Source organism: Neophocaena asiaeorientalis, unplaced genomic scaffold (genome assembly GCF_003031525.2).
Source record: "Neophocaena asiaeorientalis asiaeorientalis breed wild unplaced genomic scaffold, Neophocaena_asiaeorientalis_V1.1 scaffold1324, whole genome shotgun sequence".
Lineage (NCBI taxonomy): Eukaryota > Metazoa > Chordata > Mammalia > Artiodactyla > Phocoenidae > Neophocaena > Neophocaena asiaeorientalis.
Window position 1 is genome coordinate 134,240 of NW_020172157.1, and position 26,629 is coordinate 160,868.

The 26,629-nt window shown below is 46.8% G+C and overlaps 1 protein-coding gene across 4 annotated transcripts in view; it reads left to right on the forward strand.

Moving 5' to 3' along the window:
• The window catches only part of ZNF496 (zinc finger protein 496), a 37,469-nt gene extending 20,380 nt beyond the window's left edge, over nt 1–17,089 (forward strand). For 3 of the 4 annotated variants that reach the window (XM_024754954.1, XM_024754972.1, XM_024754961.1), the window contains exons 7-10: nt 7,894–8,026; nt 8,569–8,676; nt 9,774–9,887; nt 16,190–17,089. In XM_024754954.1, coding sequence (XP_024610722.1) covers nt 7,894–8,026; nt 8,569–8,676; nt 9,774–9,887; nt 16,190–16,944 — 1,110 coding nt within the window. In that variant the 3' untranslated portion in view covers nt 16,945–17,089. The remainder of the gene's footprint in view (nt 1–7,893; nt 8,027–8,568; nt 8,677–9,773; nt 9,888–16,189) is intronic. The other variant, XM_024754979.1, reaches the window with a different exon arrangement.
• Nucleotides 17,090–26,629: the final 9,540 nt, after the last annotated feature.

The following is a 26,629-nucleotide window of genomic DNA, read 5'->3' on the forward strand; positions in this document are numbered from 1 at the left end:
TCAGTGGCTGGGAAACTGCAAATCGAGCTGATAAAAGACAGATTAACAGGTGAAAAATATTTATTTTATATGGCTATGGGGTGCCTCACAGAAATGAACGGAAAACTAGAAGGCAGTCAGACCCAGAGAATTATACCATTTTAACTACAGGCAATACATTTATGGAGAAATGACAAGACAAAGAGGATTTTGAGCTGGTAAATTGTGGGAAGGTAGCTATATGTGGAAACTAATGGAAGATAAAGGTTATTTAGTTAAATTTGTTATGCTGTCTCTGGGCTGATAAAGAGTCTAGAGTTCTGTCTGGTTATTAAGAGTCACATTGCCCACCCTGGTAGGAGGGGAGGAGTCCTTCACAAAGGAAAATTTACGCCCTGCCTTTAGGCAAGTAGGGGGAGGGTACTACTTCTGCAGTCTTTCTGTTTCTCCATTGCCTACAGCTCAAAACAGCCCTTAGGCCAAAGTGGCATATTTTGGAGTGGTGTATTCTTACCCCCTTCAAGACCAACATCAAGTTCTTTGCTGCAAGCCCTTGTGAGGAGAGCCTGTGGCTTCCTGAGGCTTGTCTTCCACTCTGTGGAACTTGTCTTGGACAGGCTTCCCCCACACTGGCCTCTGGCTAGCAGTAAAGCCACTTAAGGGCTGATAACTGTTGGCTCTCAGGCTCCACCCCAGACCTGCAGGGGCATAATGTGCATTTTTACCAGGATGCTTGAGTGATTGATATGTACATCCAAATTTGAGAAGCCCAGTTCCAAACGGATTCATCTTTAGACATTTTTAAAATATTATATTTATTTTTATTTTTAACTTTTGCTTTCGCATTAATATCAAGCTTGGGGGAGACTGCCAGAATAGAAATACTGCAACTACTCTTCACGTTAATTCCCCCATTCTCTGTCACTATCTCTCTCCCTCTCCCTCCTCCCTCTGTCTCTCTTACTCTGTCTCTGTCTCAGCCCCAACGGCCCCCCCACCATTTTTTTTCCTGAATCTTTAGGGAGTTATATGCAGACATTCTTCCCCTTTTATCTCCTTGTTCATGCCAAGGGAGCATATTTCCTAAAAGCAAGGGCATTTGCTTACATAACCACGATACAGTTACTACATTCTGGAAATTCAACATTAAAATAATAGTCATAGAGCATCATGCTTCCCAATTATTAGTTGTCCCATGTGCAACGTTTTCTCCTTAGAATTTCAGTGTTTGTCACGGCATCAGTAGTTCTGAAGAGTGAAGATTAGTTGTAATGGCAGACTCTGCTCAGATAGGTTCTAACTCACGATGAGATTCAGGTTACACGTTTTGGTGAGAGTGCCAGGCTGGGTTGTCTTTCCCCATGTGTCACATCGAGGGCCGTGAAGTGTTGTTCCCCATATGGGTCATGTAAGCTCTGATCTCTGGGGTAAGGGTCTCAGGTGGCTTTTTTTGTTGTTGTTTGTTTTTTTTTTTTTTTTAAATAAAATTATTTATTTATTTATTTTTGGCCACATTGGGTCTTCGTTGCTGCACTAGGGCATTCTCTTGTTGCAGCGAGCGGGGGCTACTCTTCGTTGTGGTGTGAGGGCTTCTCATTGCCGTGGCTTCTCTTGTTGAGGAGCATGGGCTCTAGGCACACGGGCTTCAGTAGTTGTGGCACGTGGGCTCTCTAGTTGCAGCAAGTTGTGGCATCTCCTGTTGTGGAGCATGGGCTCTAGGTGCACGGGCTTGGTAGTTGTGGCACACAGGCTTAGTTGCTCCGCGGCACGTGGGATCTTCCCTGACCAGGGATCGAACCCATGTCCCCTGCATTGGCAGGTGGATTCTTAACCACTGCACCCCTTTGGTTCCTTTTAAAATTATATTTTGTGTATTGTATGAGGTGTAGGATTGTTTTTTTATTATGTTGATATTTAGTTGTTTATCACCATTCACTGAACAGATTTCCCTTTCTCCCATTGAATTGCCTTGGCACCTTTGTCAAAAATTGGTTGTCCACATATGTCTGGACATCTGGGCTCTACCTGGTACCCTGACTTATGTTTTGATCCTTTATGCCAAGAACACTATAACTTTATACTTAGTTTTGCATTTGGTAGTGAGTCCTCCAATTTGACTTTTGTTTTTCAAAGTTCTTTTGGCTACTCTAAGTGCTTTGTATGTCCTTATAAATTTTAGAATCAACACATCAATTAAAAATAAATAAATAAAGTCTCCTGGAATTTTTATGTGGAATTGAACTGAATTTATAGATCATTGTGGGGCAAATTGACATCTTAACATTTTGAAGTCTTCCCATCTAGGAACATGTTAAATCTTTCCATTTACTTAGTTCTTCAGTGTTTGGATGGGGTACATATTTGGTAAACATTTTCCTTAAGAATTTCATGACTTTTGATGCTATTGTAAGTGATATGGTTTTTTAATATTTCATCTTCCACTTGTTCATATATAGAAATACAACTGATTTTTGTATACTGACCTTCTAACCAGCAACCTTGTTAATTTTACTTATTAGTATAGAAGCTTTTTTGAAGATTCCAGAGGATTTCTATGATTGGAGTGTAAGAATTTTGGCCTCTAGGCTCGGGTGAAATTCATCACCTTTCTTTTTGAAACTTTATCAAAGTGAAGTTTTTTTTTAATATATAAATTTATTTTTGGCTGCGTTGGGTCTTCATTGCTGTGCACAGGCTTTCTCTAGTTGTGGCGAGTGGGGGCTACTCTTTGTTGTGGTACAGGGGCTTCTCATTGCAGTGGCTTCTCTTTGTTGCGGAGCACGGGCCCTAGAGTGCGTGGGCTCAGTGGTTGTGGCTCACGGGCTCTAGAGCGTAGGCTTAGTAGTTGTGGCGCACGGGCTTAGCTGCTCCGCGGCATGTGGGATCCTCCTGGACCAGGGCTAGAAGCCATGTCCCTGCGTTGGCAGGTGGATTCTCAACCACTGCACCACCAGGGAAGTCCCCAAAGTGAAGATTGATACTAGTCTTTTATATACATATTTTCATGTACTAGTAAAGGTGAACTTTTTTTCATATGTTTTAAAATATTTAACTTTCTTGGTTCCCTCACCGTTTTTTATTGGGATGGAAAGCTTTTCCAATTGTGTAAGGGCTCCGTATATTTAAAGCACTCTTTGCCTTTCTTAAGTGGTGTGCCTTTATTCCCAGTTTGTCATTTAGTTTCATTCGTGCTTTTTCATTACTGTGGATATTCATAATTTTTATGTGGAGTATCTGCCAATTACTTCTTCATATGGCGTCTCTATTTTTAGTGCCTGAAAGCCTTTGCGGGGATGGGGAGGCTTCCAGTTTTTTATTTTTATATTCTTTATGATCAAGGATCAGAATCTAGTTTTATTTCTAAGTAGTTAGCCAACTGTATCAGGCACATCAGATGAAAGTCATCTTTCTTTTTCCCCATTGATTAGGGTTCTGTTTTTTTCATGTAGATTAAAGTTTTAGGTATGCCAAATTTTGTTTCTGGACTTTTTCTTCTCTTCTATGTTGGCCTGTTTTTGTTCCAAAGCCACATTTCTGATTTTGAAGCTCTTTTCTAAAATGGTCACCTTACTAATTTGTTAAACATTTTCTTGCAGTTCTTTATATGTCATTAATATTACTGATGACTCATATCACCATAAAGTGATTGAAACACTTAGATTTTTTAAAAATTGAAATAGTGTTATCTTTTCTTTTATGATAGTGAAGTATATCCACAGTTGATAACAAGCTGGTTTAAAAAAAGTAGGAAGAGCAACTCATTAGAAAATTGAAAAATAGGCAAAGAAAATAAGCGAGCATCTTAAGACAAAACCCAACTGGCCAATAAATTCATGAAGAGCTGTTCATCGAGGTAAAGGGCGTTACCCTCCTGTGATTGCTTCATACCCACAGTGTTGCTAGAACCTTAGATATTTGACAGTGCCCAGTGTTGTTGGCAAAGGTGTATGGAAATAGGCGTGCCAATGTATTGCCAGTGGGAGTGTACTTTAGGTACTCCACTTGAAGAAATACTTAATGTCGGTCAAGATGTATGTTCCCAATGTTCCCTCTACACAGCTACTCTGGAGGCACTGTTACACATGGATGGGGTGACAGAAGAGAGAGTTCACTGAGCTGGGAAAGACCTAAACATTATGACAGAAGAATAATTCTATGAAATTGTATACATTAAAGTCAATGAACTAGACGTACGTATATCAACGTGAATAAATCTTAACTAGAATGGTGCATATAAGGCAAGTTTAACATTTAAATACTTACAAAACAGTGCTGTCATTTCAGGCTATATTTGGATGTAGTGGGAGTTTAAAAGCCATGCATAGAATATTAAACACCAAATCCAGAGTGCAGCTTCCCTCTAGGAAGGTCTGGGAGTGGGACTGGGGTCGGGAGAAGCTCAGAGGAGACCATAATCCCACCACACCCTTTCAAAGAAAACCTGAAGCAAAGACTGTTACCTATTAATAGTTCATACATCTTACTAGCGGGTACATGGGTATTTTATTTCAGGTTTTTTTGGTTGTTTTTTTGGCCGTACCACTCAGCTTGCAGGATCTTAGTTCCCCTACCAGGGATTGAATCTGGGCCACCGCAGTGAAAGCGCTGAGGTCCTAACCACTGGACCACCAGGGAATTCCCCAGTTTTTAATAATATTAAAATATATATGATACGTGCTTAGGTAGGTCTTCAGACACTAGAGAAAAGCATAAAGAAGAAAAGAAGCCTCACATATGATTCTGCAAAACATTGTGCTACGTTCTTTACACACATTTTTGCATACATCTCTAATGATTTCCTTAGGAACATTTCCTAGAAATAGAATTACTGGATCACAGTGTATGCTTCTGCTACATTCTCCCAAATATTGTTCAGAAATGTGCAGTTATTTCCAACCGTGTATAAAGGCCTGTTTTCCTACATCCCTAAGTAGCCAGGGGAGTATCACACTTTTAATCTTTTCTGATCGAATGGACTTGGGCAAAAAAAAAGTATAAATAAGTAATTGTAAACATATGCCTGTGGTAACATAAACGTGCGACTATTGAATTTTATTTATATCCCAGATGACTGACATTTTAAGACAATGTGTGTTTAGCAAGATTTCTAGGGGCCCATTAGAAAGCTTTTAACTCAGCAATTCCCAGTCTTGACCTCTTGTCACAGTCACCCGTGAAGCTCTTCAAAATATTTTTCCTTGAAAGGGTAATGCTATTTCATAATTCAGAAGACACTAGGTGATATTACTGAAGCAATATTAAATTTCTCAGTTGTAGAGCAGTTTTTTTTTCTTTTTTAATATATTCATCTATTTATTCCTTTAAGAAACATTTCTTGAAATCTGTTCTGTGCCAGGTATTGTGTTGGGCATTCAACATACATTATCTCTTAGCCCTCACAATAATACCATCTTTCTATCTATTGTTTGCAGTACTATTATTATCAGTTAGCAGTACTATTATTTTTTTTTCACACACACACACACACACACTGTATTTTATTTTTACAAGAGATAAATAAACTGACACCAAGCATTGTAAATGGATGACCACAACAAAAGCAACAATGATTGCAATTACCAAACACGAAACACATACTATGTCATAATATTGACATTCAGTCCAGGAATCCTCCACTGTAACAGCCCGTTTACTTTGCAGTGAAAATTGATTTGTATATTTTTTGCCTTGTAGAGCAGTTTCTTGACCATGGCTCTGATGACATTTTGGCTGGGTAGTTCTTTGTCGAGTTGGACCGTAGGGGTGTGTTGAGCAGCATCCTTGGCCTCCACCCTCTCGATGCCAGTAGTGCCCACCCCTCAGTGGTGACAAAAATGTCTCCAGACATTGCCCGATATCCTCTGGGTGCAGAATCAATCCGCTTGGTTGAGAGCAACTGTGCTAAAAGAATCGTGCTGATGTAGGAGAGTAACATCTTTCTTAGGAGATACACTCTGTCACATGTTGGGGTAACAACCTGTGATACCTGCAACTCCCCAGATAGCCAGGAGAATGAGTGAACATACCCAGTCACCATATATGTGAGAGGGGGAAATGTGACAAAAGGGCCAAATGTTCATTTATTGACTCTAGTTGAACAGTGGTGTATCCTTCATGTTCATTGTATTACTCTCTAGGTTTAATTTAAAAAATTAAAAAGCACGTATGTGGGGGAGGAAGGGTCCAGAGGTACCAGAGAAGATGCATTGAAAATTCTCCTTACCCAGGTCCCCACCCACCCATCTACCCACCAACCCCCACACCTGGCACCTGGCCCCCGGGCAACCGTATGGCAGTAACTGGTAATATTCCAGAGATTTAGATGCAAGGACATGTGTTTAAAATATTGTGAATTCTTTTTCTTTTTTTAAAAAAAAAAAAAGAAAAAACAGATGTTAGTATATTATACAGAAGTACTGTGGGTTGCATTTTTACCCCCAAATTTTATTTTGAAGTCCTTTTCAATTAACTGTATAAAGGGCTTTTTTTTAAAAAAGACAAAAAACAAACCCAAATGGAATTTTATTTTAAATGTTTTGTGATTGAAACACTTTGCAGAAAACCTGTGCTTGTTAAGCCAATATATAATGACAGGCTTAGTAGAAATAATACATGTATGTATTTCTGTTCTTCTGGGATTAGAAGGTACAAACAGAAATGTCATCTAGACCAGTAGTTGTTCATCTTTTCACTTTTTTTTTTTTTTTTGCGGTACGCGGGCCTCTCCCTGTTGTGGCCTCTCCCGTTGCAGAGCACAGGCTCCGGACACGCAGGCTCAGTGGCCATGGCTCACGGGCCCAGCCGCTCCGCGGCATGTGGGATCTTCCCGGACCGGGGCACAAACCCGTGTCCCCTGTATTGGCAGGCGGACTCTCAACCACTGCGCCACCAGGGAAGCCCCATCTTTTCACATTTTACTTCTCCCAGATATTCTATCAGATGATCAAGTTTCCAGATTATTATGAACAAAACAAATAATTTTTCAATGACATTTACATATACCACCAATTGTCATATTAGTATTTAGAGGAAATTTGAGAACCTAGCTTCATGCTCTAACTGGCTAAGAATTACATTTCCATTTCGTAAATGACTTCTTTATTTTTGTGGACTCCCGGTATTATGTGGATATGCCATCATTTCAGAAATTAAAATTAATTTTTGACACATTCTTATGGTTTATAACACAAAGTGTAAGAAAAGTCTCCCTCCTGCACGTAACCCTGGGGGTCCTAGCACCTTTTGCAGAAGCAGCCGACGGTCAAGACTTTTAGGTGCTGGGCACACAGGGACAATCTAGACAACCTCTGGCCGGGTGCTTTTTTCATGTAACAGTACACTTTGGAGGGCTTCCTACGCGGTACGGAGAAGCCCTTATTCTTTCCAGCGGGGGTGTGATCAGGCCTTGTAGGATGTCCTGTAGCTTACTTAAACAGTTCTTTGTTGATGAGCATAGACCTTGTTTTCAGCTTTAACTGTCATTTGTTAGCATAGGTGCTGCAGCGAAGGAGCTCATACAGACCTCATGCCGCACATGTGCAAAATAAGCTGTAGAAATGGAATCTCTGCATCAAAGGGTGGACACGTGGGTAATCTGGTGGACATTTGCCTGCCTGGGAGTTGTGGGTTGCAGCCTCCCCAGCACTGTGTAGGAAGGCCTGTTCTGTACATCCTTGGCCACCCTGTGAGGCATCCACCGTTTGGATTCTGCCAAACCAGATGCATCCAAGGTGGGTCTCAGGCTAGAACTAGGGAATCAGTGTGAGCTCTGGAGCAGCCTGTCTGCTTTTTCTTTCTCCCATCTGCACATGTTGCTGGGGGCTCTGCCTCAACCCCATCTTCCTTCCCACTTGTTTGTAGCATCCCTCCCCTAGCTTGTCCCTGGATTGAGGTGTACCTGTTCTGTGGTTTCAGAACCGGGTTTCTTCTTTCAAGGATATGATCTTCTGCTTCTCAGAAGAGGACTGGTCCCTTCTAGACCCTGCCCAGACTGGCTTCTACGGAGAGTTCATCATTGGGGAGGACTGCGGCGTCTCACTGCCTCCAGGTAAGACTTAACTCTCCTCTCTCCTGAGACCAGGGTAGGGGGCCCATATCTGACCTCACTGTTCACCCCTAAACCCTGATGGGAGGTCACCTGTACACAATGGCCCCAAGGCCACTCTGCAGGTTGACCATTGCCTGCTGCTGTGACGTGTAAGTTAGGCTTGTTAGCTGCCTGTTTTGCATACAAAACCAAATATAACTTGTGTCCCTTGCATTTGCTTTTCTTCTGTCATTCTTGTTCTATGGATCTCTTCATTGCTGTTTTTCTAACTGACAGGCCTGAAGGAGTTGCCCCAGGCCCACAGCTTCCCCTTTAGTGTCCTCCCTCCCCATCCCTCTCCCTGCTTGCTCTGGTCTTTCCACTTCTCTGTGGCCCTGTGTGGCCCCTGTTGGTGTCATGGCCTGTCACGTGTCCCTCCAACTTCTCTCTTCTCTACCTGTCCCAGAGTTGCCTGGGACAGGCAACTTCTCTCTCCTCCCACCCTGGTTTCCTGTGGGAGCAGGTCACTGATGAATGTGTATCCTTCCCTTTTCTGTGAATAGATGACCCAGCAGCCCAGCTGGATCTCTCCCAAGGAGAGGAGAATGAGCCACGTGTTCCAGAGTTGCAGGACCTCCAGGGGAAGGATGTGTCCCAGGTCTCCTACGCAGGTGAGTAAGTGATACCAGAACTTGGTGAATAGAGCGGGATGGAAGGCCGCTGCCAGCCAGAGGCAGACCTGCTCCCTCTGCCGATTTTCTGCAGCCCTCTGTCACCACTGGACCATGTCTTGGTAGGACACGTCTCGCCTCGTCCCTCATTCCTTACGGAAAGGATATGGGGATTTTAGTTTTGCCAGGTGTGGGGATTGCACTTCATCAACCAGGAACTAGGATGTAATAGGAATATCTTTCTCCTCTGCTATAACTGACACCTGGCTTGTGCTGACAACCCAGTGGCCCCTCTACCAGTGAGGTCACACGCTCTCCAGAGGTCAGGTAGGGGAGGAGGAGGGCGTGCCACCTCTTGGCCGGGCACTGGGCACAGTGCCTCTGACCGCTTCACCTGTCTACTCCATCCAGCCACATACTGCAGGTAGTGTGAGGAAAGTGAGGCAGGGGGCGGTGCTGGGGCTTGGTTGACATAACACAGTTCAGCAGCAGCATTTCCCAGCCCCCTCCCCACCCCCAGCGTTCCATGTCACCAGAGCTTGTGTCTGTAACCACTGTGCTGTAACGCCTCAAGATGTCTGCTCCTTCGGGGGAAAAAGTTCTGTACGGTGTCATCAGCAGACCCTTGACCCCTTCCCCTTTGGGACCTAAAGCTGGCACAGAGCAGGTCCGTATTTCCCTCACTATCCCCACCGGGAACGAGCATCCAGGGCCTCTGGTGTGGCTAGCTTCCCATCCCGTCTCTACCCCAGCAGGCCCTGTCCAGGCTGCGTTATGCAGCGTCTGCGTGGAGTACTGGAAATCCCACCACAGGAAATGGAAATGACAGCAGGGATGGCAGTTACTTGTCCACAGTCAAGTGGAAGGGGCAGAACCAGGATCCACATTCCTCCTATCTAGCTTCAAAACCCACGTTCGTGGTGTTGGCCCATTTTGCCTGCAGATTCATTTGCTCAACAGACATTTACTGAGTGGCTGCCCTGAGAGGGAGCCTAGGCCTACTCTCGGATCACAGCCTGGCACCTGTTAAGATGCAGCCCCCAGGTGGTGCTGCAGCTGCAGGGAAAATCAATGTTTTCATTTTCTTCTCTGGAAAGACTTCCCAAGTCTCCAGCCATTCCAGACAGAAGAAAGAAGGAAACGGGATGAGCCGCAGGTGCCGGAGTTCCAAATCTGCCAGCAGACGGTGCTCCCGCCAAGCACCTGCCCAGGTAAAGGAACGCCTGAGAGGGTGCGGGGGAGTGTGCCCCTGGCTGTGTGATGTGTGGCTTGAGTGTGCATACGTGTGTACGTGGTGTGTGGTGTGTGTGCAGGTAGCGTGGAGCTGTGGTATGGCCTGTGGTGATGGCATGTGTGATGTATGTATGGTGTGTCTGGTGTGTTGCGTGTGTGAGCATACGTGTGTGGTGTGTATGGTATGTGACATTGTGTGGTATGCATGTGATCATGTCTGCATGTGTGGGGGCATACACGTGTGAGTATGGTGTTTATGTACATGGTGTGTGTGTGGTGCGTGCATGTGTGTATAATGTCTGTGTGAATGTATGCGTGCATGGTGTGTGTGTGCGTGCGTGCGTGTTGGGTATGTGTATACATTTGTGCTGGTGGTAGGTTCAGGAATTGAACTTTCTGAAATTCCTGCTGACAGTTCCTTGCCAACTGCCTGCCCTAGTTTTGTTTTGCTAGGTTCTCTTCCAGCTCACTCACAATCTGAGACCCTCCCCTCCTTGCCTTTCTCTTGTGGGTTGAGTCAGGGTGCTGATGTAGTGCTGTTGACCACCTAGTTTGTGTATTTCTTCCCTGAGCAAGGAAGACCAGACTCCCCGGACAAAGTGTTGGAATTAAAGAACAGGTTTACAGAATGCTGAAAGGGGGACCTCTGGAGAATGTGCTCCAACTGCCCTCGGCAGCATTTAGACTCCAAGTAATGCTGGTAAAAGTTGCCACCTCCAGAGGCGAAGACTAAAACCCCGCCATATTTAATGTCCTCAGTGTTCAGCCATTCTTCCAACTATCACACCCAAGTCTCCGGTGCTCACTTAAACCCACTGTGTCATGGAGGACTTTTTGCAGCTATCAAGACTGACTCGTGCACAATCCGTGATGCCTTTTGGAAGCAAGATTTGCATGATATTTTGGTGTTTCCACCTACCACCGTGCAGGGTTCATGACCATTTGTGTTCGCCCCCTCTCCTATGTAGACAAAAGGGATTTTATGCTTATGTAAATCTACAGTCGATCTGCATGGACAGTACTCCGTCCCCACAAAGCTTTGATGCTCACCCCTGGTTTTCTAAGGAGCTTGCTTCCGTATGCTGAGGATGATTTTTCGTGTGTAGCCCATTCTCAGTTCTGCCTGATGAAAGCTTGATTCTCGAGATACATTTTGTTTTATGTTTTGTTTTTGTGGCCATGAGGCATGTGGGATCTTAGCTCCCCGACCAGGGAGTGAACCTGCACCCCCTGCCTTGGAAGGTGAAGTCTTAACCACCAGACCGCCAGGGAAGTCCCTCGAGATACATTTAGAATCCTCTTCAGCCTCTTCCTGCCCACAGCATGTCTCAGCCCTGGCAGCATCCTTATAGAATGTGGATAGTCATTAATCCCCAGGGGAGTTTTTTAGCTCCACTCTCCCTTTGCTGGGCTCTGACACAGAATATACTTTGAAATGGCAAGAAGCTAAGGGTTGCTATCTGAGATCAGTGAGAGATGATAGATTGCAAAGAATAGGCACCATTTTTATTTTGGTAGCCTTGCCCACACTTCTGACAGCAGGTGAAGGGTCCACACCCCCACATCCACGCTCATGAGGGACCCTCCCAACTGGTTCCATTCGTGTCAGTCCAACCAGCACATTATAAAGCTGCCACTGCGATGGAATATCTTTTTTTTTAATTTATTTATTTTATTTTTTTTGCTGGGCGGGGGAACTGCGTTGGGTCTTCGTTGCTGCGTGCGGGCTTTCTCTAGGTGAGGCGAGCGGGGGCTACTTGTCATTTTGGTGCACCTGTTTCCCACTGTAGCGGCTTCTCTTGTTGCGGAGCACGGGCTCTAGGCACACGGGCTCAGTAGTTGTGGCGCGCAGGCTCAGTAGTTGTGGCGCACGGGCTTAGTTGCTCAGTGGCATGTGGGATCTTCCCGGACCAGGGCTCGAACCCATGTCCCCTGCATTGGCAGGTGGATTCTTAACCACTGCCCCACCAGGAAGCCCAGAATATCTTTTCTTGTTTATTGTGTTTTTTCTGTGAATTGCCTAGTTAATACTCTTTAGTCCTTTTTTTCTTTTCTGCCCCTTCCCCCTTCACATTTGGTAAGCTCTATGTCTTTATGTCCAAAGCACTGCACCAGTGTAAGGTCTTTACGTGATTTGTGCATTATATCCATACCGCACCTTCTGAGATAGATACTGTCTCAGCCAGCACAGGCCACTATAGCAAAATACCATAGAGGTATTTTCTATTAAACAATAGAAATTTATTTCTCACAGTTCTGGAGATTGAGAAGTCTGAGATCAAGTCAACAGCAGGTTCATTGTATGGTGAGGGCTCTCTTCCTGGGTTGTAGTTGACTGCCTTCTCCCTGTGTGCTTGTATGACCTTTCCTCGGTGCGTTCTCATGGAGACAGAGCCCTTGTCTCTTCCTCTTCTTATAAAGGTACTAATCCCATCACAAAGCTCCCACCTTCAAGACCTCATATAAACCTAATTACCTTCCAAAGGCCCCACCTCCCATACCATCACATTAGGAGTTAGTGCTTTGACATACAAATTCTGCGGGGGGACACAAACTCTTGGCCCATGACAGGTACTATGACGTCTCCATTCTGCAGCTGGGACCCCCAAGCTGAAGTCTCTTGCCCAGGCAGCGTCTGACACTCACAGGCTGAGTATCAGACTGAGGACCTGAACCCATGTTATCGGGCTCCAGGCCCATGCTCTTAATTCCACATTCGCTTGCCTTTTCCATGAATTAGTAGAAACTCAAAATTGTGGGTCTCCATCTGTTGCCCCTTAGTATTTGTATGTAACTCCTCCTGTTTTTTAACTTTGTTGATGTGTCTTTTAGGACATAAGTGATTTTCTAAAAACATCTTTAGAATGTAAATGCAGTTATTCATCTCTTTTTTGATTTTGTGTCTTGCTTAAGAAAGCCTCCCCATCCTAACATTATAAGAATATATTAGTTATAATGCGTTTATTTATTTATTTTTTTAAATCTAGCTTCCTGTCCTCCCTGCTTCTCTCCTTAGCACCCCGAGCTGACAGGGAATGATTCATTCCCAGGCCACAGATTGCCCTTCTTGAGGAGTTAGCCATCAACCTGGTCATGGGCTTTTCCCCCCTGAAAACACACAGCAGCCTGGTTGTTCCCTGGCCATGGAACAGCATAGCCAGAGGCTTTGGTATGCAGCACCCACCCCCCCACCCCAAGTTGAGCTCAATTCCCCTGAACCTTGATCTACTTTATCTCTCGGTTTTAAAATTTTCTCCTGTAAGACAGAGAGAATAGTCATAGCTACCTTGTGGAGTTATTATTGTTGAGGATTAAATGACTTAATACATGTAAAAGCACTTACACCAATAACTTCCCTGTTTTCTCTACCATTATCCTCACAGCCAATTCAGCCTCCCTCTGCCCTTCTCTCCACCCGCCGCACCCCTTGCACTCATCAGTGCTGAGCTGAGACAGCCCTGGTGTTACTCTTTGTGGTGTTTTGGGCAACACATCTATGAGTTTCATCTCATCTGCTAGGAATTCTTTACACTGTTGTGTGAATGGCACACAGCACTATTGTTGATTTATTTCCCCCTTTTTAGAAACTATGCATCTATTTTTGGTCACTTCATCTGATTTAAGGGGATGGCATCCTATATGCACTGTGTTAGTCTCCTAGGACAGCTGTGATAAAGTACCACAGACTGGGAGGCTCGAACAACAGAAATTGATTTTCTCAACATTCTGGCAGCTTAGAAGATTGAGATCAAGGTTTCAGTAGAGTAGGTTTCTCCTGAGGCCTCTCTTGGCTTGTAGATAGCTGTCTTCTCCCTGTGTTTTCACACATTCATCTCTCTGCATGTCTGTGTCCTAACCTCTTCTTACAAGGATACCTGTTGGATTAGGTCCTGCCCTGTTGACTTCATTTTAACTTAATTACCTCTTTTTTTTTAATTATTTATTCATTTATTTAATATTTGGCTGCATTGGGTCTTCGCTGCCGCATGCGGGTTTTCTCTAGTTGCTGAGAGCGGGGGCTACTCTTTGTTGCAGCATGCAGGCCCAGTAGTTGTGGCTCACAGGATCTAGAGCGCAGGCTCGGTAGTTGTGACGCACGGGCTTAGTTGCTCCATGGCATGTGGGATCTTCCCGGACCAGGGCTAGATCCTGTGTCCCCCGCATTGGCAGGCAGATTCTTAACCACTGTGCCACCGGGGAAGCCCCCACTTAATTAGCTCTTGAAAGACCTTATCTCCAAATATCGTCACATTCTGAGGTGCTAGGGGTTAAGACTTCAACATAACGTATTTTTAAGAGGAAGAGGATGCAGTTCAGCCTATAACACTTCACCCTCTGTTCCCCCGTGGTTCATGCTTCTCATATGCAAAATACATTCACCCTATCCCAACACTCCTTAACCTATTCCAGCATCATCAAGATTTAATCTAAATCAGGTTTGGGTGAAATTCAAGGTGTACTCACTTCCAGCTGTGAACCTGTGAATCCAGACATCGAGTTATGTGCTTCCAAAATGCAATGGTAAGACAGGCAGAGAGTAGACACTCTCATTCCAAAAGGGAGAGATTGAAAAGAAGAAAGGCTGATGGCTCCCAAGCAAGTCTGAATCCTAGCAGGGCAAATTCCGTTAGATTTCAGGGCTTGAGATTCATCTTTGGCTCAGTGCTGTGTCCACACTTCACAGTCCTGTCAACCTCTGAACTGCCTTTGGGGCTGGTCTTCCTTTTCCTTCAAGGTTGATGCATGTTTGCAGCCAGATAGCTCTATTAGTTTGTTCTGGAAGTCTGAGAGCCTTCCTTCAGTTCATCCTGTCTCCTTCCTTTTTATTCCAAGATGGCAGTGTTTTGGCTCATATAATGTTCTTAGAAACACTGTGGGCCTCCCATGCAATTTACAGTAGTTCAGACTATCAGACAAGAGGGTCCTCTACAGACCATTCCTGGATTATCTCATCTCCATTCCTGGCTTCTGAGAAGGTTGATTGGATCCAAGGTTGTCCTGCCACACCCTTGGTGTTCTCCCCAGAATATACTTTCTCAATTTTTGCAGTATAGGTAGACTGAAAATTTTCTAAATCTTCAAGTCTTCCCTTCCCACTCCCCAGTCTCACATTCTACCCGGTCCCCCTCACACTTGTCTTGTGATGTATGGACAGATACCCCCATGGACTCTGGTCCTCCCATTGTCTGTCCTGCTCTCTGTGGCTTTGGGTCTTCCTGCTATGCTCTGTCCGGTTTCACCTGCTCTCACATTCCCTAAGCTGCCAGAACTCTCCTCTCTCCAGCAATTAAGTCCAGAATAACCATATTCCTACTAATATCTTGAAGGGCCTGGCACCACTGCCCACCACCACCCCTGTTTTAGACCTGAGCCCCACATTTCACAAAAGTGAGGAAACAGTCCTGAGGAGAGCTGCGCAGTGGGCGCTGGGCTGCAGGCCAGGACTTCATACCAGTTTCCCCAGTGCCCACCCACTTCCTCCCCATGGTACAGCTTTCCAACATCACAGGCTTGGGATCCATTGAACGAGCTTCTTCTAGTCAGTTTATAAAGTGCAGGACATCTCTACGCATCACCACCAGTGGCTGTTGGTGGGCCTCTGATACGGCACTGAGAGGGACGGATGATCCTGGGCAGTCTGGGACCGTTGAACAGCTCTGACATCACAGCAGGGCTCAACTCCCCTTCAGCCCTGAGCCCTTGGGCACATCACCCGAGTTTGCCTATGTTTATAATGTGGCAAATAAGGTATCACTGGGTGTGTCCAGGAGCAAATGGGACTGGGCACGTCAGAAGTCTTGCACAATCCCTGGGGCATTTAAGTGCTCAGAGTATGGTAGCTGGCAGCTTCCTGGCAGCCCGTTGATAGAATATAGTGTCTTCCTCTCTCTCAAGGCTTTTAATGTACCCTGACAGATTTTTCCCCATGCCTGGTTAAGGAAGTCAAGGTTACGTGATGTGTAAATGCTCGAGACTTACATGCTAACTCTTAGAGCTTGGAGGGGTCTCAGTGGCTAGAAAAAAAAAAAGATTGGGCCTGGGGGCTTAGGAGAAAAAGGTAGGGGAGAGGGAGAGAGGAGAAAGAGGTACCGAGGATATGTTGGCACAGTGTGGCTAAGGGTTTCCTTGCCACTAGATAACACCAGAGGTATCTGCAACCGGAAGATCCCTTGCAAAAATGTGGGTTCCTGGACCCACGCTGAACCTTCCTGGGTAGGGTTCGTAGGGGCTAGAGTGTGGCCTGGGCAGCACCACTGACCTCCATGTTGCTTTCTGGTAGCCGGAGGTGATGCACCATTTCCCGACAACAGCCTGGATGAGGAGGTGACCATCGAGATTGTTCTTTCCAGCTCTGGGGACGAGGACTCCCAGCTCGGCCCCTACTGCACAGACGAGCTGCAGAGCCCCACGGAGAAGCAGCACAGCCTCCCTACCTCCCACCGGAGCGGCCCTGAGTCAGGGGGTGAGGTGCAGACCTCCTCCAAAAAGTCCTATGTGTGCCCGAACTGTGGCAAAATCTTCCGCTGGAGGGTCAACTTCATCCGGCACCTGCGGAGTCGCAGGGAGCAGAAGCCACACGAGTGCTCGGTGTGCGGGGAGCTGTTCAGTGACAGCGAGGACCTAGACGGGCACCTGGAGACCCACGAGGTCCAGAAACCTTTTAGGTGCAGTGCCTGTGGGAAGAGCTTCCGCCTCAACTCCCACCTGCTCTCCCACAGGCGGATACACTTGCAGCCAGACGGACTCGAGCTACTGAAGAAGAGAGAGCAGGAGGCATCGGGGACCGTGGGTGGGGATTCCGACGCCCTGCTGGCAAAGGGCAAGGCCAAGCTGCGCTTCCAGTGCTGTGACTGCGGGAAGGTGTTCCAGCGTCCCGACCAACTGGCCCGGCACCGCAGTAGCACTCATGTGGACAAGTCCCGGCCCTTTCAGTGCCGGTACTGCGTCAAAAGCTTTTCCCAGAACTCTGACCTTCTCCGCCACCAGCGCCTGCACATGAAGCGCCGGTCCAAGCAGGCGCTGAACTCCTACTGAGTCAAGGGCGCACACGTTGTTGGGTGCAGCTCCAGCCTGGGTAGAGCACATCCCGCTCATGCTCGGTTCCAGACTCCTCCCCGGGACAGAGACCACATCCTCCTGACCTTTACTCTCAGGTAGAAATAAGATCGTGGCCAGTTGAGCATGTGTTCTGTCTCTGCTGTGCCCGAAGCTGGGAGGGCGTGTCACCACCAGCTTTGACTTGCCCAGTGTTATCGGGTCTAGGAGAACCCTGTCCAGTGCTTCCCAAGCGGTGGAGGGACTGGGGCGCCCCCTACTGCAGTGACCCCTTGTGGGGGGGGGGGCGGTCTGTCCCTTACCAGCTAACTTTCAGTATACTCCCATTCTGTGCTGTCTGAATTCCCACCCCACCCTGAGGTCTGGAGGTAACTGTACTTTCTGCCTGACAGCAAGAAGCTGCAGATGAGGTGATGGGTCAGGAGGAAGGCAGGAAGGCGGGGTGGGACCCGTGGGCACAAGGGCAGTAGGGCCAAGCACACCAGACCATGTCATGTCATCAGAAGTCTGAGTCCTGGTCACCATCTGGTCCACAAGAGCACCTCACAATTATGAGATGGCCCTTTCAGGCTCAGAAACCTTGGTGGGGGGCTTTATAGCTTCTTGCCAAATGGAAACCTTTTATTTGTGATGGTGGCTGGTTATTAGGGATTGTGAGCTCATTGAAGGCAAAACCCCCATTTTAAATTGTATGTTGGCACACACTCCCCAAAGTGTCCTTTCTTTGTACCCTGAAGGTCCTTGGTGTATGCTTGTGGGTTAGAAGTGAAGTCATCATCGTTTGAAAGGCACTTAAGTTTCCTTTGCCATTGGGTCGTGTCTAGGAAAGGGGAGCTCAGCTCCAGTGAATGAGAGGTTCTTTGGCTGGGTGAACTGAGTAGGGGAAACAACAGGACCCTTGGTGAAGTCATTCTCTACATTATATATTAACTTAGTGTGCCCGTTTTATGAGTTCCTTAGGGCTGCTGTAACAAAGTGCCAAAAACTGGATGGCTTAGAACAACAGAAATCATCGTCTCAGTTCTGGAGGCCAGAAGTCCAAGATCAGGGTGTCAGCAGGGTTGGTTTCTTGTAAAGGAAGGATCGGCTCCATGCCTCTCCTTTAGCTTCAATGGTTACTGACTATTGCTGATATCCTTTGTCTTGTTGAAGCATCACCCCATCTCTACCTTCATCTTTACATGGTGCTCCTGTGTATGTGTCTGTCTCCAAATTTTCCCTTTTTATGAAGACGCTAGTCATATTGGATTAGGGCCTACCCTACTGTTTCCAGTATGTTCCCATCTTAACTAATTGTATCTGCAATGACCCTATTTCCAAATAAGGTCACATTCTGAGGTACTGGGGTTAGGACTTCAACATGAATTGGGGGGGGGATGGGGAGACACAGTTTAACCCATAAAACTAGATAATCTGAGGTTCTGCTGTCATTGCTGATTCACAGGTGAGTCAATACAAACTTGGGTTAGCTTACTCTCAGTTCTACTGGAAGCAGGATTCAGATCCAAGCTTCTGCTCCCAGGGTGGATGTCCTCTGCATATAGCCTTTAAATTTCATTGCCTGGGGTTCTGGGCTGGGAGTGACCACTGGTAGTGAAACCGCAAGCAATGAAAACCGTGGTCTTGTTCCTGGCAGACTGGCCAGGTTGGCGCAGCTCAATGATGAGAAAGCACAGAGGCTCTAGAGTATCAGTGACTAAATCAGAAAGCCAGCCACCAGGCATGCGTTACGTATTTGTATGTCAGGTCCCATTAGCAGGCAGTAAGGCTGGGCAAACGAATGCAAGGCCCTTTGTTCCTTGTCAGCCACTGCACTGTCACGTTGAGAGACACTGCTGCCACAAACTCAGTGAAAGAGTTACAAGGTTTTATAGTTACGATTACTGTGTGTAGGTTCATCTACATACCCAGGAACGGTAAATGCAATAAAATAATTCGGTCATAACCCTGAGCAAGAAATAAACTATTGGGGCTCTTTGTTTTCCACATAGTTTGCCTCTTGGATTGATCTGCCAGGAAGAGGGAAAAATACGAACCTTGAAGGCCAAGGGAGGGGAAAATTCCAAATAGAACCCAGGCTCCGTGTACATTTACCCCACCCACCTGTGCACTCTTGCCCAAGGATTCCATTAAGAGGGGAGGTTATGATCCCAAGAGGAACACTACGTAGTGTATCTTATCTGAAAATCTTGAGTAAGAAAGAAAGGGAATGTGACAGAATCGAAACCTTTGGGGACGCTGTGCATCGTTCAGTACCCACCAAATATTGTGAGGGAGTCCCCCATTCACTTACGCAAACCTGACCAAGGTACTTAGCTAATCAGAAGGTTACCTTCCCCCTGGATTTGGAAACCCTACTGGGTGATGCAACTCAAATCCCAGGTTCTTCCCATGCAGAAGAATCAATGCGGTTACCTGCTCTGGAGAAAGCTCCTCCAGAAGGTAGGAGAACTGACTGACTTGTTCCCTTCCCACCCTCCCTGGGTAGCTGGGCAGGCAGGGGAGCTATGCTTCTACCTTGCCGCGGATGTTCAGAGACCCCACATCTGAAGAACATCTGTCCTCCCTGTTCATCTGATCCCTTGGCATTGTTCCCATAAATTCACAGGTGCATAATAAAATTCGACTCACTGAATTCATATTTGCGTTTGACTTTTCATTTTAGTTTAAAAAGTAACAAGTAGCACCGCTGAGAGAGATGGTCAGTTGGCCTGACAAAGAGAAGTTGAGGTGGGAGGATGCTGAAAATGGCCCTCTGGATGTCAGGCATCACCTTGTGAAACTTCTGGGCCTCAGATAGATCTGGTCATCTGATCTGACTTCTCTAGAGGAGAGAGGAAGTAACTGCTTCTTTACACCAGGAATGGGATGAACTCCTGGTAACACCATAGCTGTTTCATCCAACCTCTGCCATTTTCATATAGCCTCTGTCTCCTGACCTCTTGCCACGGCTGGGAAGAACAAAGATAAAGCCAGTGGTGGGAAGAAGGTCCCTTGCCATTCTTAAGTCAAATCATGGCACAAGTCTGTGCCTACCTTGGACTTGGAGATTGGTCCTGGTTGCTCTTCTCCTGTGAGATAGTTTCCCTTCTCCACCGAAAGCAGAGTTTTGATCAGGCACAAACACTTCTGCTTGCAGCGTAATGGAGGGAATTTGATGACATTTTTGTCAATTCCCCAGTTCCATCAAATAAACCCAGGTGCATTTTCTATTAGTAACAAAAGTCGATACTGTTTTGTCTTAGCAGGAATGGTCAGTGCCTACCAGTGCTCCAATGCAAACAAGTCTACAGATCAGGTAACATGCATAAGAAGGCAGCTTAGCCGGCAAACAAGCATTGGGAGGAAGACTGGATGACCAGGCTCTCCTGCAGCCCTGCCCCACACCTAAGGCACCCAGCATCTGCAGGCTGGTTATTAGGGATCATAAGTTCATCAAGGGCAAAGCCCTGGGGTTCCATCGTACCTTTTGACCATCCCATACAGATTAGGAATTTTATCCTCCCTCTAAACCATAGCCAACAACGAGAGCACCATGATTAATGTGCGTGTAATCACCAAAGTACACTGCAGTATTATGAATTGCCCATAAGATGCAGAACTCTTAAGAGATGGAAGAGCAGATTCACACATTGATGAGAAGGGCCAGTCTTCACTCGCGTATCTTGGCCATAGCTAAGGAGATCACAAGCAGATTGGTAACCCCCTCAAGACAAAGGGCTGTCTCCTCAGCACACAAATAAATGGCAGGGGATTGCCCTTTTCCCATCACCCGCTAAAAAACGGTTTGGTACAAGTCATGTCCGTACTAGCATATTACGTACAGGTCTTGCTACATCTTGTCAAAATGTAAAGGGGCCAGGATGCCTGCCCTGAAAACGTTGCAGGTCAGAAAAGGTGCAGACTTCATAGTTGGGGTAAATCAATCCCACCCAAATCAAGCTGGATCACCTTTGAAAGTGTCTGTGTGCTCTGAGAAGAGATGGGGGCCTGCTTCCAACCCACTGACGGTAAATTCAGAGTGATTTTTAGATTTAAAAAAAAATAAATTTATTGGGCTTCCCTGGTGGCGCAGTGGTTGAGAGTCCCCCTGCCGATGCAGGGGACACGGGTTTGTGCCCCGGTCCGGGAGAATCCCACATGCTGCAGAGCGGCTGGGCCTGTGAGCCATGGCCGCTGAGCCTGCGCGTCCGGAGCCTGTGCTCTGCAAAGGGAGAGGCCACAACAGTGAGAGGCCCGCGTACTGCAAAAAAAGAAAAAAATAAATAAATTTATTTATTTTTTATTTTTTTTTGGCTGTGTTGGGTCTTCGTTGCTCCACGCGGGCTTTCTCTAGTTTCAGTGAGTGGGGGCTACTCTTCGTTGCGTTGCCCGGGCTTCTCATTGTGGTGGCTTCTCTTGTTGCAGAGCATGGGCTGTAGGTGTGCGGGCCTCAGTAGTTGTGGCTCGCAGGCTCTAGAGCACAGGCTCAGTAGTTGTGGCGCACGGGCTTAGTTGCTCCACGGCATGTGGGATCTTCCCGGACCAGGGCTCGAACCCATGTCCCCTGCACTGACAGGCAGATTCTTAACCACTGCGCCACCAGGAAAGTCCTAGATATTTTTAAGTGTTTCTCTGAGTAAATATTTTGGAAAAGAAGATTTGGAGTGGAAAGGAGCATAAGCTCATATTGGAATCATATCAACACAGCATCTTCAGCAAACAATGACTCGTCAAGTTGCAGGTAGGGGGTGGGGTTGCTAAGAGTGGCTGGACCAAATTCATCTTGGTCTCCTTTTTTACAACTCATATTTTTCTAAAATGGCTTGGCTGATGTCCAGATGATATTCTGTGGTCATGATCTAAAAATTTCACTAGCAACTTACTTTTTTTTTTTTTTTTTTTTTTAGCCTCTCACTGTTGTGGCGTCTCCCGTTGCGGAGCACAGGCTCCAGACGCGCAGGCTCAGCGGCCATGGCTCACGGGCCCGGCCACTCCGCTGCATGTGGGATCTTCGCGGACCGGGGCACGAACCCGTGTCCCCTGCATCGGCAGGCGGACTCTCAACCACTGCGCCCCGAGGGAAGCCCACTAGCAACTTTCTTTAACCATCTGCTCAAGAAGCCCAAAGTCTAACAGATGTGCATTCACCAAATTTATATAAGGAGAACCAGATGCACCAGCGAAGATGGCCACTGAGATGAGAGATCCAGAGGCCTCAGCATCCTTAAGGCTGTCTCCTGTACCTGTGGAGATTTTCATGTAGCTGCCTTTGGTGACAGCAGAGAGCTTTGGCTCAGGCACACTCTCTGTCCCTTGAGAAGGTGCTAGGCAGGTGGGCAGTCTTGGGGTTCGGAGAGGGTAAGCATAGACCCACCTTGTAGTTGGGAAGGAGAGGGTGGACAGATACCTGGTATATTCTCTCAATGTTTTCTCCACTGCTAATCACCCACCAAGAACTGAGACCTCATTGTGTTTACCTGTTTACATTGTCAGCTCAGTATCTGAATCAAAATGGGATATTGATAATGTGCGGTACAAGGTGCACCTTGTCAATTCTGCCCTCCCAAGAGAGACTGGACTCCTGTTGGAGCAGGAGCTTGGAAACCAGCTTTTCCAGGTTCTGAGAAGAGCCTGCTGCCGTCATAACGCCAATTCTCTGACACCAGCTGGTTGTCCACTGTGGACAGGGAGTGTTGCCTGCCATTCTAGTAAACAAGGATCAAGCCATCGGCCATGGCAGCCCTGCCCCTCCCTCCCCGACTTGTGTGCCCTGAGGGGAATACAGGATAGAGAAAAACGGGGACTTCCCTGGCAGTCCAGTGGTTAAGACTCCGCACATCCAACACAGGGGGTGTGGGTTCGATCCCTGGCTGGGGAGCTAGAATCCCACATGCCAAGGTTAGAGAAAAACAGGAAGAATTGTGTGCTTTGGATACTGGCCCTATATAGTTAAGATGCTTATCTAAGGACTAAATTCAATGAGCCCAGATTCTTGCATCTTCCCTTACAGAGAAAAGTGTTAAAATCATTAATTTGAGGTGTCTGCTTTTGTGATTAGCAGTAATAAATGCAGTCACTCTCCCACTAGGACGGACAATCTGAGAATATGGAACACATGATTTTTGGTTTTGTTACTCTCTTGGGTGAAGGTGAGATTTTTCTGAGCTGGGTTTTAAGTGGCAGAGGGAAGCAGATTCCTTTTTTGCAACTTTTCATGGTCACTTGGGAAAGAGAAGTCTGAGACAGAAGATTGTCTGAAGCCAGACAGCCTCTTTCTCCCTAAACCTGAGCTGATCTCCTTCCGCCTCGAGAAAGGGCCCTCCAGGGGATATCAGTGCTCTAGGCCATGTGCTCCACACCCCCTCCCCCACCCAGGTTTGGGTCACAAGATGTGGCTGAAGAAGACAGAACCACAACCCTGGCTGAGTTTCAGGCTCTGGATAGCAAAGGTGAAGTTGAAACTGAGCGGGACCCTGTGGGGCCCTCCTGGGCACAAAAGCCTTTCTGTGTCCCCCGTTTCTTATTTGTAGGAAATAGGCTTCATTCAGCCTCCTTGACCTTCCCTGAGTCAAAAGGGCAGATTCAAACAGTTGCTAATCAAGGGGAGGGAGGAGAATGCGGAAATAAGGAAGGAGCTGTCAATAAACAATAGTGCAGTGTTGGGGCAGGGTCCTAGTTCCTCCTCAAGGAATATACATAACAATATCTTTGAGTTCTTCTGATGGAACTAAGGCTCCAACCCAGGTGGAAGATGGTAAGTTCATGCTGAGCACAAGATTCCTAGAATACTGCCCTGTTTCCTCAGCACCAGCCAATCAGAAGAAAGTCACACACCCTGCAGCCCTCACCCCAAATTTTGCCTATGAAAACATCCCCCCCCCACCACCACCAGAAAAGAACAGAAAACAAAAAAAGACAAAACAACTTTTCCTCCTAAACCATTGAGGAGCTCAGGGGTTTTGAGCATAGGCTACCCATTCTCTTTGCTTGACCCTGCAATGAACGTTTCTCTGCTCCAAACTCTGATGTTTCAGTTTGTTCAGTGTCTGTGCATCAGGGACACAAATTGTGTTCAGTAACGAAGTCGTGATAAATCCAGGGAAGAAAAAAAAAAATCATTTTTAATGAAAAGGCCCTGGTCGGCTTTGAAATAGGTTAAGGGTGACATATAAAGGAAGGGGGCAAGGCACAACCATTAAAAGAACGACACAACCATTAAGAAGAACAGGAAACTGGTTAGAACTTACTAGGTCCAAGATGGCGGAAGATTCAAATTCCAGTAGACCTTGAGCCTCGTTATATGCTCATTGTAATACATTAGCATCTAAATGACACAGGTGCCATGACAGTTCCGAGGCCGACCATAAAAGGCCGAAAAGTGGGCGGTGGCCCAGTTCCTGGAAATCTCTGCCCTTTCCCCAAAATAGTTGGAATAATCCTCCCACTCGTTAGCCTATGAAATTACCCAACTCATAAAAGCTAACCACTCCCACACCTCGGGGCCACTCTCACTTTCTAAGACCCTGACCTCATTTCCTGGGGTCACCTCTTTTGCCTTCTGAGATGGCCCATACTCTGTCTATGGAGTGTGTATCTCTCTAAATAAACCTACTTTAACTTTACTTCGGCTCCCTCCTGAATTCTTTCCTGTATGAAGCCAAGGACTCTCACTTGGCGACCCGTCCCAGGGACTCACTCGAGACCTGGGACATGACCAATTTCTTGTGTCCCAGTTTTCTTAGAACATGGGGAAGAGACTTCATGAGAAGAGGACTTCTTTTACCTGGAAACACCTAGGAGTTGCCTTCACTTCTCATCCCTCTCCTTTGCTCCCTTGGTGGCTGTGAGGGACTTATAAAAGTCCAGATGCCTTTGGCTTGGCAGCTGTGGGCAATAGATGACATTAACTCTTGGGTGCCACCTATCTATTCCTGAGGGACAGCTCTCTTTGGGACCCCAAAGTATCACTCTGGGGACTGGTTTATTCCAACAAGGCTACAGCAGAAGCTCCATGGTGGGGCGGGATGGGAGGCAGGGGTGGTCCATTTCTGGGTATTGTGTATCCTAGTGCACTTTTGTCTTGATAATCAGATCAAACCTCCAACAGTCATCGAAACACTGAAATCTTGGAGGTACTCGGCTCTCCCAACTATAATCTCCTGCCCCTCCCTAACCTCTGTCTGTCTTTTTGTCTTGTCTGTCTGTTTTCCAGAAAGGCGTGTGAGTGCAACAGAGAGACCTAGGGAGGAGACCTGACTGGATTCTGGTCTCACCATTCTGCACAGCCCTGAGCATTTTCCTGGGAGTCTTTTAACTGCTATGAGCCTCAGGAGTCTGCTCAGTGACAGTCCCCTCGACCTGCACGGGCAGAGGCACAGCTGTGCCTGCCAAGCTTGTAACTTGAGCTCACCCCTGCATCATCTGACCTAGAAAGGGAAAGGTACACACATAAGTTGTGCAAGATTTTATGTGAACCTCGACATGCCCCTCCCTTTGGTAGATGGTAACCCAAGAAGCAGGAAAAAAGGCTCAGGAATTTCCCTATAACTGGAAGAAACTTGTGTATTTACCTCTTATGGCAACTGGAAGAGCTTGGAAGAGCTTTGCCCATGTTAACTCATTTAATCTTCACAATTATTTAGCAACATAGGCACAATCATTGCCCTCATTTTATGGATGAGGCATGGAGTGGTTAAGGAATTTGATTAGGGACACACAGCTCACCCAAGATTCCAATTCAGGCAGCCTGTATAGGTAGTCCGGGCTTTTCATAGTGTGCTGAGTTACTGCTCACTAAGGCATTAAGCAACAGATTCCACAAATGATTTTTAAATTACTGCTGTGGTAAAGGCTACAGACAAGGAATGCAGATAGAAGATACAGGGAGGTATTCCTTAGTCTATGAGGTCAGGGAAGGCTTCCATGAGAAGTAACTTTGAAAGTGAGATGTGGCAGATGAATAAAATGTAGCAAGAAAGCGGGCTTCCCTGGCGGCGCAGTGGTTGAGAGTCCGCCTGCCAATGCAGGGGACACGGGTTCGTGCCCCGGTCCGGGAAGATCCCACATGCCGCGGAGCGGCTGGGCCCGTGAGCCATGGCCGCTGAGCCTGCGCGTCCGGCGCCTGTGCTCCAAAACAGGAGAGGCCACAACAGTAAGAGGCCTGCGTACCGCAAAAAAAAAAAAAAGTAGCAGGAAAAAGAAAGGGGACAGGAATTTCCACATCTGGTAGGACAGAGGGGAATAGGCCAGAGTAGCACCAGACCTTGTACTTTACCTTGAGAGTCCATTTGGACAAGGATGTGACATATCTAATTTTGTGTTTTCTAAGATGTTCCTGCTGCAGTGGGGTGAAGGGGAAGGAGTACTGGGGCTACTGGAGAGGGGCAGCAGGTACAGGAGAGATAGTGAGGTATAGGGGAGGGGCAGTGCATTTCAGTGTAAGGCAGTACAGTACACAGGAAGGGCAGTGAGTTTTAGGGGTGCAGAGGAGTGGCAGTGAGTTTTAGGAGAGCAACAGTGAGGCAGTGGGGTGCAGAGGAGGGGCAGTGGGGTACATTGTAGGGGCAGTGAGTTTTAGGGTAGGGACAGTGAAATCAGGGGAAGCGGGCAGTGCTGGGGATTTGGGGGAGGTGAGTTTCAAAGCTGTTGAGCTAGGACAACTGAGATACCAATCAGGAGCTGC